This window comes from Nuphar pumila, chromosome 16, assembly GCF_984573655.1.
Source record: "Nuphar pumila chromosome 16, dmNupPumi1.hap1.1, whole genome shotgun sequence".
NCBI classification, from domain to species: domain Eukaryota; kingdom Viridiplantae; phylum Streptophyta; class Magnoliopsida; order Nymphaeales; family Nymphaeaceae; genus Nuphar; species Nuphar pumila.
This window is the reverse complement of record NC_143264.1, coordinates 60,978,432-60,993,207: the sequence shown is the minus strand read 5'-3', so window position 1 is coordinate 60,993,207 and position 14,776 is coordinate 60,978,432. Positions and strand designations below refer to the sequence as shown.

Genomic DNA, 14,776 nt, shown 5'->3' with positions numbered 1-14,776 from the left:
CAGCCGCTCAATGAAAAGAGTATCCAAAAGAGGTGATAGATAGATTGTAGTACTCATTCACGGTATACAGTTGTTTCTCATAGTTAATGTGTTTCCTATTTAATTTTTTTTTAGTCATGTCTACTAACTTTCTGAAAATATTTGTAGGCTTCGAATCGCTTCGCAACTATGGTGGAGGAAAATGATGCAAGGAAGGTGTGGCAGAAGGTGTCTGCCAATCGATTTGCAGACATGCTGCATAATATGAAGACTGCAGCAAAAAAAACATCTTGCGGAATAGATGATCCACTACAGTTGAAGGGTCATGGCCCTATTACTATCAGGAGAGATTATTGGGATGGAATGTGCGATAAGTGGGCGGGGGCTGCATTTCAAAATCGCTCTGCGAAGGCTGCACAAAATTGAGCGAAAATGCCCGAAGCCCATCTACACACAGGTGGATCTAAGACAATTGGGAGCCACCTGAAGAAAATGGTAACTCATCAATATATAATATTAATTTTATAAGTATTTTTGCAAACTTGTTAACTAAATCTTTTATCATTTAACTTCGCCGGAAGCAGAAAAAGGAGGCATTGTACCATATAAGGATGTGTTTGTTGAAACACATAAACGGAAGACCACGGGAGACTTCATATCTAGAAAGGCGAGAACGACAACGATATGTATTTATTCTATTAATAATCATTGCAATATGCAATTTATCATAATGTTATCATTAATTATTAATGCATACTTTAAACATTATTTTATAGAAGGCATATAAGCAACAAATGGTAGAACGATATAACGATGACGCTACTCAGCATCCATCATTTGATCCTGCAGCATGGGTGACTGCAGCAGGTGAACCCAAAAAGGGTCCTGTGTTCGAGTTTGGGAGTAATATGAACACTTCACCTGCTATTGCTTCTTCCAGTTACGACTCATAGACTTCTTTCGCCACCATAATTTCCAAGCAGCAACTTATTCTTTTCGGTGATGATGTACGCCAAATTGTTAAGGACACAATGCGTGACTGCTTCCATGAAACTGTCGCCAACGTTCTCCTAGCTGAGTTCAACAGTTTTTTGCTGAACATGGGAACTTCGATTGCAGGTCCCTCTCAGGTATAAAAGTTTCATGCAATATATTGCATGTCGTTAAATTTCATGTAACTTTGATTGTCTTAACATATTCAGTTTTTGTTGACTGCCTTAGAACACATATGAGCATGCTATAATCACATATTCAGTTTTTTGACTGCCGTAAAACACATATGAGCATGATCGAATCACATATATAACTTTTTGCTTGTCTTAGATCCCATATGAGCATGGTAGAATCACATATAGAGTTTTTTTTACAGCCTTAGAACACATATGAGCATGCTATAATCACATATTCAGTTTTTTGACTGCCTTAGAACACATATGAGCATGATTGAATCACATATATAACTTTTTGCTTGCCTTAGAGCACATATGAGCATAGTAGAATCACATATAGAGTTTTTCTGACTGCCTTAGAACACATATGAGCATGCTATAATCACATATTCAGTTTTTTGACTGGCTTAGAACACATATGAGCATGATCGAATTGCATATAAAGTTTTTTGACTGCCTTAGAACACATATGAGCATGCTATAATCATGTATTCAGTATTTTAACTGCCTTAGAACACATATGAGCATGCTATAATCACACATTCAGTTTTTTGACTGTCTTAAAACACATATGAGCATGCTAGAATCACATATATAGTTTTTTGCTTTGCTTGCCTTAGAGCACATATGAGCATGATAAAATCACATATAGAGTTTTTCTGACTGGCTTAGAACACATATGAGTATGCTATAATTACATATTCAATTTTTTGACTGCCTTAGAACACATATGAGCATGATTGAATCACATATATAACTTTTTGCTTGCCTTAGAGCACATATGAGCATGATAGAATCACATATAGAGTTTTTCTAGTTGCCTTAGAACACATATGAGCATGATATAATCACATATAGAGTTTTTTTACTGCCTTAGAACACATATCATTCATGATAGAATCACATATAAAGTTTTTTGCCTGTCTTAGAGCACATATGAGCATGATAGAATCACATATAAAGTTTTTTTACTGCCTTAGAACACATATGAGCACATGATAGAATCACATATAGTGTATAATTTATTTCAATATATTTTGTTTATCAATACTGACTGTTCTTTTCTTGTGTAGGCTGCTAACGATAATCAGCGTAGCGGAGCTGAAGGGACAGATCAAGGCAATGAACAAGAAGACGCACAAAATCTTGACGATGATTAGATTAATGTGTTGAAGAAGTTCTATTTTTTTTGTTTCGAAATTGTAATTGTTGAATTGTAAATAATTAAACTTGTTAATTTTAAAGTGGAACGATTAATTGTTGTAGATTCCTTTTATATGAAATTTTATGTGTACTTTGTTTTTTATTTACAGGAAATATAAATTATACAGGAAATATAAATTGTAGCATTCTCGATATTTAATTTTCAAATAATTTTTTAATATTTTTTTTTCAAGTTTGCGACGGATTAGCGACAGATATATCCATCGCTATACATATAATTTAGCGACGACTTAGCGACGAATTTACATATGTCGCCAAACCGAGGTCGTCGTTTAGTACCGACGGAATCCGTCGTTCGTTATTCCGTCGCAATTAGCGACGAAACTGGTGACAGAATTTTTCGGCCGCCAGTTAGCGTCGAAAAATTCGCGACGTCATCTGTCCGTCGCCTCTTCGTCGCTAAGCCGGTTAGCGACAGAATGAGGTCATCGCTAATCCACTGCTTTGTTGTGGTGGAAATAACTTATTGCCAATCTGATTGAGATGCACAAACACACTGTCTAACAAAACCGACCAGGTTGCATATAACTCACCATTCAATAATCTGACTAGATTACACATGTTCAATCAATGTCAATTCCGATCAGGTTTCATGTGCACAAAAAATACATAAAGCTGGTCATATTGTACACCTGCAAAGAGTAGCAAATTTGATCTTTATTTTACTGCATAACCGTGTTCAACGACATGTTGTTAACATGTCGTGGCTGCGCTAATGTGAGCAACAATCATGCTGTCAGCAACATGTTGTTGTTGCAAATTCATGCATAGCAGCATGTTATTGACAACATACTATTGTTGCATAAATGTGCAACAATGTGTTGCCCTGAACAACCACTAAACACATATCTATATGCAATAAAAAACAATCAACGCTTCCAACAAAATAATAAGATTTACTGAAAGCCAACAAAACATAAATATACACTTCTGATAATAGTCAACATATCTGCATAGGTTCATGTTTGATGATCGTCAACATAACAACATCAAAACACAACTCAAAATCTGATTTGATTGTAGCTAATATAACAACTCAAAATCATAAACTTTGATATGACAGACCTTCATTTTCTTTGATATTTTCTTGGAATAGAAGTTGCTTATTCACCTTGGGTATTTTTTGTTTCAAATTAAGTATGCAGGCGAGATAGTTGAAAGGTTAGGTCTTATTGATGAAAAAAGAGTTGACACGCTAGTGGTCATCAATGCAAAAATAAAGAAAGATAATGGAGAACCTTTTAAAAACCAAACTTCATATTGCCAAATGATTGACACCTTAACTTATCTTTGTATTACTCGTCCTGCTATTCATAGTAGTCAATTTTAACATTCTCCCATTACAGTACATATGAGTATTGTAATGTGAATAGTTAGATATGTTAAAAATACCATTAATCATCTTCATATCTGTTAGATGTTATTGCATACTATGCAGTCAAAAGTGCTACGTGGTGCCTAGTTGGTAGACCCCTAAAAAGACTAGTCAAGGACTAAGTAGGACTAGTGGGTACCCTAATTAAAATATACAAAATATACATAAAATATGTTTACTGCTTTTACTAATAAGACGTTTGACAAGTATAAAAACAGGATAAGCAGGGAGGTAAAGGGGACTATGAATGGTGATGCTGGGTGCTGATTACGTGGAGACAGATTTGGGTGCATCAGAACAAGATAATATTCGAGAATGCCACCCCAAATATACAGCTGGTTCAAAACAGGATAAGCAGGGAACTAAAAGAAACGACTGAGCTGAAATCAGGTGTATATTGCAGCATTGTTCAGGCTGCGGCCTTGTAATCTAGACGGGATCGGGTTAAGTTTATCGGCTTAGGATGACAATGTCATTTCTATTGCCCTGTAACAAACCATGTAACGATATATCAAGCAGTGAAGTAAGAAAACACATAAATAAAATTGCCTTTCCTCTAAAAAAAATGAATAAAAACCAGTGATTTCTGCAATAGTTGTTATCTAGGTATAATTTTATCTTGTAATGATTTTAATAATCTTTATAGTCACAAATGCATTAAAAATTTTTCTTGACAGATCATGTTTTTGTTTCACTAAGAAAACCAGGAAAATGTATATAATTTTTCTGACAGTCTCTCTCTCTCTCTCTCATAGTCACAAATATTGGCTATATTTTGAAAATATTGCCTATATCCTTTTGATGGGTACACGATATTAGAGGTAAAATAACATGAGATTTTCAGTCACTTTTATATATCTTTTGTACATTTTAAATATGATTTTTCTTCTTTCTTTTATATTTTCAAAATTTGTACAACTTTTATTTACATTTTTATAACAACTCTATTATCTAAACATATTCTTTTCTTGTTTACTTGTTTGTGTGTAAGCACTACTTTATTGTAGTAAGACATTGCGTACTGTTAAGAAATGGTTGTCACTTGTCATCGTGCATTTTTTATCGTGGATCCTTAACTCTTCTTTCTTTTTATAATGCCTTACACGTTTGGTTTTATAATGTATTCTATAGCTGTATTTTAATCTGTTTGTTTCTTCTAATATTATGCCTGGGTTCAGGAGCTTACCTATATGTATGAAAATGAATCTGGCAAACAGGCTAATTCTTATGCCTTGAACTTTCCACTAAGATTGAAGTCAGGCCATTTTTCTAGTTTTTGTTATAAAAAAAAAAGAAAAAAAACTTGATTTCTTGGCTTTAGAAGTTTATTTGCTTAATTGGGTTTAAGATTCCCCTCTGAACAGTGTATGATTTTAAGACACCTTCATTTCAAGTTCCTTCCAAATAGTTTATTATGGAAGTCATTTGATCAATTGCCAGTCATGGATGATTGCAGCGCTTCACCTTAATCGTTCTTGTGAATAGGATATTTGTTGGAGTTGTCTTGCTGAATCAGAATGAAAATGGACACCTTTTTCCTTTATGCAGTGACTGTGTCGCTGATGTTTTCTCTTATTCTGTTCCCATAAATGCTCACATGTTATAACTTCATGCTTCATTTAATGGATGTAAGCAAAGGAAATGACCATGTTTGTGGAACATGTGCTTCCCCCAACTCTTATGAATTCTTTTTTGTTGTGTAGGATATGGTTTCACAAGCCTGTAAGGGCTGACGATTGGCTGCTATATGTGGTAAATATTGAATATGTTTCTTTTTGTTATTACTCGTTCTTCAAACTTCATTTATCTGATGCACACCCAGGCAGCAAGTTCTCATTGTTTGGTCTTCTTTGGTTCAACAGATGGAAAGTCCAGTTGCATGTAATGCCCGAGTTTTTTGTACATTAATTGATTGTTGAGGTGGGTGATGATTTTTTGTAATATATTGTTGAGCATTATTTTGAATACAGTACCCGTCTAATTCTGTTCAAATTTATTTCAGCTTGTGGTTTCATTGACGCAAGAAGGTCTCATTAGAAAGTCTAAATTGCCAAATGCAGTACCTAGATCATGCCTCTAAATGCAAAATAGAATAATTGATAAGTTTGCTTGCTCAGTCGGTATTTATGGAATTGGTAAGCTACTTGAATAAGAGTTTGATTACGGACAAGCTTAATATTATTGGATCAGGCAACTTGACATACAGTTTGCAACTCGACATTGATTAATTCGGCTAGGCTCTTGAACATCTGGCTTTGGGAGGCTTGTCACTTGGGGCATCATGTGCAGTGTAAATTCAAGTCTGCTCTCTGATCACATTTCACCTACTAGAAAGCCATGACAAGCCATTCTGTCACTGGTATTCAAACACGTGCATCATTTCTTGGGAGCTCTGGAGAGTTGGTGCTCAAATGGCAGTTGAGGAGGATTATTTTCTGTTATGGCTGGTTCATGGGTTTAGTTGATGAAAGTGAGTTGTATATCCCTGTTTTGGCAACATTTAAAACTTGATTAGCTAGGTTGAGTTGCCTGAGTTGTAAGTTCACATATTACATAGACTGCTATATGCATCTGATAATCTTCTTGATGTTGTTGGCATTGTGAAACTTGCTTCTATGTTAATCCAAATTATCAATAATGATGATTCTATCTTGTTTGTTAAGGCTCTATTTTGATGACGAGAGGCAAAACCAGGTTTCTCAGAATTCCAAAAATCAGGTTCTGTTGGTGTTTGGATGACCCAAAACTTTAAAAACCAAGTTTTGGGTTTTCAGCATTCAAAAAATTGATATGCCACTCAACTCTTGCATGATCTGACCCGATTAGCAAATCAGACCTACCTTAGTAGGTATAGGTTCGGACCCTGATATTGCCGTGTCAGCAGGCTTATGTCCTGCTCAAGTCCCTAGGGGCGCACAATGGGATTTGACAAAACCAATTGGGAAATTTACTGGGTTGCATGAATCAAGCCCGGCTGTCAATTTGACAGGCCAGCCTAGGCCTGATTCGGGCTGTCCTTGGTACAAAAAGCTGGCCAGTGACCCACTTGTTAAGTCCACGAGTCTGGTTGAGCTGGGCTGGGCCATATCCTCAGAGGCAGGGCATGCTAGCGCTCTAATTTTCACATCTTGATCACACATTCACCTTGTTTGAGAAATGGGCCATTCTTGTAGCATAATCACACTGTAGAGGGTATAGTTTAGTGGCAAACGTGTGTTCCTTTCTGTTACCAACTGAAGTAGGCAAGGGTCATATACTTTTGATACGTTCATATTCCAATCAAAAGCTTTATTTCTTTTAAGGGTTTAATCCTTTTATATCATGGCTATATTTTGATGAATACACATTTTCATAATTTGATTATGAAATGGCTATGACGGCACATGTCTGGCCCGTTAGGTAATGGACCGGCTGGCCCAAGATCCAAAAGTCCGGCACAAATCTGGTCCTTAGTTATGTCTAAAAATTTATTTTAAGAATGAAATGACCTGTTAAGATACCCACCCGACTACAGTTGTGCTAACCAAATAAATTACAAGGAGTCATCATAACGTGTTTTTTTTTTCCTTTTTTGAGTATCACAACATTCAGAATTCAAATATTCAGGAGGGTTCCAAGAAAGCACGGCAGGAGTGAATCATCATCAACACCACCCTGCTCCTTGTCCTATCTCTGAATGCTGCCTATGAAGATATAAAACTAATAGACCCTTCCGAAGAGCCACTGATTGAAGTTCTACTGATAGAGATAGCACCAACCAAACCACTTTTTAAAAGACCACTTTAGACCCTTTCAAGGCTGAGTGGGAGCACCAAAAGCCATCATCGTTCATCTCCCCTCGTGAGCATGGCAGCCATCACAAAAAAAATTCATAGTTAGATGCAGTGAACACTGAACCTGTCAACTTCAACAACACAAATCATACATCTAATGGCGTTTGGATTTCTTATCCTTGTGCTTCTTTTCTTTCTTTGTCTTTGATTTCCTGGAATGCCGATGTTGCTTGCTGGCTTTTCTTCTTGGCTCACAAGGAACTTCATCGTCTTCATGAAGTTGCGATTTCAGCCAAGTAGGCTTCTCCGGCCCGACAATACGGCGCTCCCACTCTTCCTTAAGCCTTGCATCTGGAGGTACTGATGACTTCGGTGCTTCATCAGTTGCTGAAGATGGGAGGTAAGGGCCAGGTTCGTCCATCCTTGAACCAACAGATCCCCTCCCGCGCTTTACCCTGTTAATGACAAAGCCCACATAGTTGAAGACAAACAATTCCAAGAAACATACACAATAACCATAATCACATGGATCAGGGACTTGTCATATCTTGACGAGAGCATTATAAGGTTTTCTATAAATCTCAGAAAAATCTCAGCAATTAAAAAATTATATAAAATAATCGAAAAATAAGAATAGGATTTAGAATTTTTTTCAAGTGTGAAGAAAAGCAAAGCAACTTTTTAAGTAAAAAAAAATAAAGATTGAGAAAATTCATATTTAAAATATATCAAATATAAGATAAAAACAAAAGATATAGTGAACTATATCATAATGTAATCGCGATAACATCATGGTATTTCTAGCCAATATTTTGAATATATTGCAGTTTTTACCTTTTAAACAAGGTTTTGATTGTATAGTGATCATATTGTCAAAGATTCAAAATATCAGCAATATCTGCAACAATGCATGTGTGTGCACGCTCACGTGCACACACACGTACACACACATGAATGCACTGGAACAATTATAACCTTGATTTCAGGAAGTTTTCCACTTCTTCATCTCTCAAAGCACCATCATTACCAGGTGGGCAGCTGTTGTCATCGCTTTCTTGCGAATTTGAGGTGCAGGGATCAGCGTCAACATTGTCAAGTCTCCTTTTGTCACTTATCTCTGTAAAGAGGCTCGAACAATCTCTCGAGGGCCATTTGCCGTAGTTGTGGCCAGAGGATCTAAGGCAGCTGCTCTTACCTTCTGATCTCCTCAACCGTCCACTTAACTCGAGCTCTTTCTCCCTGATATTCCACATCTCATTTACTTCAGCAACTCTATTTGCTGGAAAAAAGCCAAAACGAATGGTCATTCAAATAAAACACAACATTGAAAGGAAGACGGGAAAAAGAGCACCAAAGCAGAGCGCCCATTGTATGTACACACACACACCCGAGTCACTAGAATATGAGAACTGGAAATATGAGAACTACCGTGATTTTCATGGATTTTTGTTCTTTTCTTTTAAGACTAACTGCATGGATGTGACCTACATGCTTGGTTTTATAAGGACCAGCTCTTGAATCATCGGATTATGATGCATAAACAAAATATTTTAAGGCTTTAAAATTAACAGCTCATAATCTTCATAAATATTCAAGCATCAAAAAATTGCATTTTTTCATCGAAAGTACACTATCCAACAGTTGATTCCTAGCAAATTCACCATGCCGAGCACATCTACATGGCTGGATTTGCAAAAATAGTGTTGGAAATACCCAGTTCACACGGCAGCTCTCTTATTCTAGCGACTCTCTCTCTCTCTCTCTATATATATATATATATTAGAGAAGATAAAGTTCTTAATCACATGTCACAATAGTTTGCTTCATCTCCTTCAACATGTCTACATCTTACATGTAAGCTGAGCTGGATCCGGAACTTATCCACAGTGAGAGATATGGAGGGGAAAAAATTGGACATGTTTCCACCTTGTTTTGGAACTCAAATTTGGGTGTCGTAAGATGTCTTGAATCCAAATCTGATGGCCAAAAGTAAATGCAACAAATCAAGAAGGGAGCAACCTATTACCACCCATTTAGCAGGGGAACAAATGAGTGAAGCACTGTAGATTCCCTTCTTACCAAACCCCCAGTTGTCCTTGATGCAATCTTATTTGAACATTTGTTCTTTGTCAAATTGGGTTCAGAATCCCGCTGACACTTCCCAATCTATGTCACATAGGTGCAGATGCGGATGCAGATGCGGCGGTGCAGCACTTTAAAAAAACTTGGGTGCAGGGGAGCGGGAAGGATATATATATATATAGTTTTAAGTTAACACTATGTGTATTTGTGTACATTTATGTATTTATATATATAATATAGATAAAAATGGATTTGATTAGGGTTAACTAAATCTACTTTTGGATAAAAATGGACCTCAATGTGGTTGACTTCACCTAACAAAAAGGAAGATGTGTCCAAGTGTCGCACCCACCTGAGTGCGGGTGCGAAGTGGGTGCGGTGCCCTGTTAGAAGAGTTTGTGTGACATAGTTCCCAATCCAATTATGACTTGAATAAATGACTTACCAGAGCACACATCATGCATTTTGACATTTAGGGCAGGTGTGCTAGGCCTTTCCACCTAAGAGGACTCATATGAGAATCTGATTCATAAGAGAATGATTTACTCTTCTCAAATTGTAAATCATCCTCTCATGGTTTAAAATCTCTCTCAAAAGATATCACTCTCAGATGGGTCATGACAATGATTTTCTCAGGTTTGCAAAAGGTGAGTCTGTTAGGTAGTTGTATATGTTCATAATGATAGAAATCGTAGATTTCTTCTTTCATACACAAGACCAAGCACAAAATGGAGAGAGAGAATGAGAGAGAGAGAGAGTTGCAGAATCCCCAATTAGGGTATTCAGTTTTTGCTTTTCTAATTAAGTATACACAGATACAATAATTAGGGTACGAAAATATCCATTACATGATATGTTAAAATTACAACATGCTATTAATGAGCATGTGTTTAAATAAAATGAATTGGGTCTGGATTCAGACCCAGATGTGAATGACAGTGTCTTTTCACCCTCCCTCAAGTTGTACATGGTTTTGAACCATAAACAACTTACCTTTTAACATCCAAAATTTGTCCTTGATAAGTCCTTTTGTAAACAGGTCAGCAACTTGATCAACAACCCGTACGTATTCTGGTTCAATTTCCTTCTCTTCGACATTCTGTCTTACAAAATGTTGATCAATTTGAATATGCTTGGCACGACTGTGGTAGATAGGATTGAATGACATGTTAATAGCACTTTGATTGTTACACAAGAGAATGCTTTTAGAAATTGATTCTCCTACTTCTATCAACAGGTGTCTGATTCATGTTACTTCGGCTGTAGCAGTTGCCATTGATCTATATTCAGCTTCTGTGCTCGACCTGACTATGGCCTTTTGTTTTCTACTGCTCTAGGAGACAAGATTTAGGCCAATGAAAACACAGTATCCTGAGACTAACCTACGCTCATCTGGATCTCCTGCCCAATCTGCATACGTGTAAGTAAGAAGTTCATGCATGTGATGGCCATGCATACTCTTTCTGTATAGAAGACCACCTCCAATAGTTCCCTTCAAATATCGAAGAATGTGTTTAACAACTTCCATATGCCCAATATGTGGTTCATGCATGAACAGAGATAATTGATTGAGAGAATAGACAATGTCAGGCCGAGTGAAGGTAAGATACTGAAGCATTCCTACTATCCTGCGATATCCCGTAGGATCCTCATACAAATCTCCATCTTGAAAACTGAGTTTTTGATGAAGTACACTAGGTGTGCTTAAAGGCTTGCAATCTGTCATACCCGCCTTGCTAAGAACATCAACGGTATACTTATGTTGAGTAAGTGTCATGCCTTCAGGAGTCCTGTCAACTTCTACTCCAAGAAAGTATCGCAGTTTACCAAGATTCTTCATCTTGAATCTATAGTTCAAAAGATCTTTAACCTGTTCAATATGTTCATTAGAGTTACCTGTAATGATAATGTCATCAACATATATCAATAACAAGGTAACTATATCTTTGTATTTGAATATGAAAAGAGAATGGTAAAGAAGAGACCGACTAAAGCCATATTTTTCTACTTCAAGAGAGAAACTGTCAAACCAAGATGCCTGCTTCAGACTATATATAGCTCTCTTTAACCTGCACACGTATTCTTTAGAGTTCCCTTCTGCATACCCAGTGGGCTGCTCCATATATATTTCTTCCTTCAGAGTTCCATGTAGAAACGTATTTTTCACATCCAGTTGGCTGAGAGTCTACTAGTGCTCAACAACCAATGATAGTACGATGCGGATAGTGTCCATTTTCACGACCGGACTAAAGGTCTCATCATAATCTTGTCATTGCTCCTGTGTGAAGCCTTTAGCAACCAGCCTAGCCTTGTATCGCTCAGTAGTACCATCTGGCTTATACTTTATCTTATACACCCACTTTGACCCAACCACATTTCGATTGTGTGGTCTGGAAACAATATCCCAAGTGCCACACTCATGAAGAGCCTCCATTTCTTCGTTCATAGCTTCCATCCATCTCTTAGAATTTATTGCTTGATAAAATGTTGTGGGTTGATCTTCCTTACCCAAAGAGGTTAAAGAAGAGTTAAAAATCCATCGTGAAGTTCTCATAACTAACCCACCTATCAATAGGATGTCGAGGTCGGGTAGACCTTTTGTGGGCAGGTGATTGAATGAAAACAGAAGGAGAATTCTGCTCCTGATTAAAGCTGAGAGGTATCTCTTTCTCACGTCGAGAGTAACCAATACCTTTATACTTTTCGGGGGCCAATAGTGGTTTAGAAATCACACATTCCTGAGTCCTTTGCGCTGTAGTAGATACGTTTCCTTCATCTCTTTTATTACATTCAGAAGAACAAACATCATCAATACATTCAGAAGAACAAACATCATCAATAATAAAAAAGAGATCTGAGTTCAACCAAGGGTGATAAACTTAAATTTAAGGAGTGTTAGCATTATGACCAAAATTTGATTCATCAAACACAACATTTCTAGATATTTTGATGCGCTTGCTCACGGGATCATAGCATATGTAGCCTTTGTAATCATCAGATACCCCACAAATCAGCACTTTTAGGCCTTATCCTCAAACTTGTGCCGCATTGAACTGTCAACATGAACATAATTTGGATGCCCATCATGCAAAGAGAAATAGAGTGATTTGTTTTTCAAGATGTTATCGATTTATGACATAGACTGCTGTATGAAAAGCCTCTGCCCAGAAGGTAACTGGAAGATTACTAGCATGCATCATGCTCATTGCACTCTCGACAATATGACGATGCTTTCGTTCAACAATCCCATTTTGTTGAAGTGTATGAGGGCAAGACACTTGTTTACTTATTCCATTTGTCTGGAGGAAATTAATAAAGAATTCACCCCCTCCATCACATTGGAAGCAAATAATATTCTCAGAGAATTGATTTTGATCAAAGGAATGAAAATTCCGAAATAACTTGAAGGTTTCAGATTTACTTTTTATAAAGAAGATCCATATATATCGAGAATAGCTATCAACAAAGATGAGATAATATCTAGTGCCAGACATGGAAGGAACTGGAGCCGGACCCCAAACATCACAACATATAATTTCAAATGGTCTTGAAGCTCTTTTATTAATGGAATGAAAAGGAAGAACATGACTCTTACACTGAAGACAACTAGAACATTTTTTATTATCGACACTTAAATTTAGACTTGACTTGGAAATAAGACTACTTGAAACAAACTTATCAATAAAGCGACTACTACAATGACCCAGACGACCATGCCAAAGATTCGTCTCAATACATTTAGAAAGATTAAAAACACTCTCAGGGGGAACTGAAGATGATGATGTGAGCTTCAAGATGGAATCAACAGGTTGAACACGAGAGGAAGGATTCTCTTGAAACACGTACATATTCCCTTGACATTTTCCTTCAGCGAACGTTTCCCTCATGTGAAGGTCCTTAACACAAACAGAAAAATGAGTAAACTCAACTGAAACATTAATGTTATCTACAAGCTTAGAGACAAAAACAATATTTTTCTTAATATTAGAAGCATGAATGACATTTGAAAGAGCAAGGGAAGAGTTGGACATAAGAATTACAGAATTTCCAATATGCGAAATATGGTGGTGAGACCCATCTCCAATAACTATACTATTTCTACCAACATAAGGAACAAGATTTAGGAGCTTACCAGCATCACCAGTGACATGAGTGGTTGCACCAGAATCAACATACTAAGTGCCTTGATTATTCTGTTTGATATTCAATTCAGCTAAGGCAGATAATAACAACTCTTTGACTTCTCCACTATTCTTCAATGTATCTGTTCCCTTTCTTGTCTCCAATTGCTTTCCTCTATTTTGCGCATGCCCCCTTTTGTTGCAGAGAAAGCAGGTAGGTATTATCCTTTGCCTTTGCCCATTGAGAGGAATATTGGGTGTAGGTAATATTCCACGACTTCCTTGTCCATTTCTTTCTTGACCCCTTCTTTCTCAAAAATCATACCTACCACGTCCTTACCCATAGGCAACTCCTGTGGCAAGAACATCATGTGCTCCAACATGAGCATGAGTATCTTCAGAAAATTCCTTCAAGGTCATCTCATACTGTAAAAGCTTGGCATGAAGATCTTCAAATATAGGTAAATCTGACAAACACAATAAGGAAATAACCATCATATGATAATCTGATCCCAACCCACTCAAAGTTTGTTGCACCATATCTTTATCACTAACTGCGCATCCCACAATGGCCAATTGATCTGTAATAGTCTTCATTTTGTTCAAGTACTCCATAATAGTCATGGAGTCCTTCCTCAGCATTTGAAACTTTCTTTAAAAATAATACTCTGGCCTGAAAAACTTGAGAATATGTATGAACCAGTCGATGCCATAATTGCATTACTGAGCAGTCATCTGGAATTGCCACAAGCACTTCTTGTGACAAAGTAGAAGTGATATAGGTAACCAACGCATGATCTCGCTTCATCCAGGATACGTACTCAGGATTTCTAACATAGGTAATAGAAAGATCTCCCTCACCATTCTTTTGTGGTATGAATTCTGGAGGAACAGGAACAAAACCATCCAAATATACAGAAAGGTCCTGACTTCTTATGAATGGCATGATTTGTCGCTTTCAAGTTAGGAAATTGAAATTGTTCAGTTTCTCAAACACAAGTTGACTAAGAAAGTTTGAGGAAAGGTCAGACTGAGAATGAGGAAATGAGTCCA

At 36.9% G+C, this 14,776-nt stretch overlaps 1 protein-coding gene across 3 annotated transcripts in view; it reads right to left on the bottom strand.

The window, feature by feature from the left end:
- Positions 1-7,201: 7,201 nt before the first annotated feature.
- The window catches only part of LOC149813317 (G patch domain protein), a 31,187-nt gene continuing 23,612 nt past the window's right edge, over positions 7,202-14,776 (bottom strand). For all 3 annotated transcript variants that reach the window (XM_089991516.1, XM_089991517.1, XM_089991518.1), the window contains 2 exons: positions 8,496-8,799; positions 7,202-7,975 (listed from right to left, as the gene is read on the bottom strand). In XM_089991516.1, coding sequence (XP_089847642.1) covers positions 7,675-7,975; positions 8,496-8,799 — 605 coding nt within the window. In that variant the 3' untranslated portion in view covers positions 7,202-7,674. The remainder of the gene's footprint in view (positions 7,976-8,495; positions 8,800-14,776) is intronic.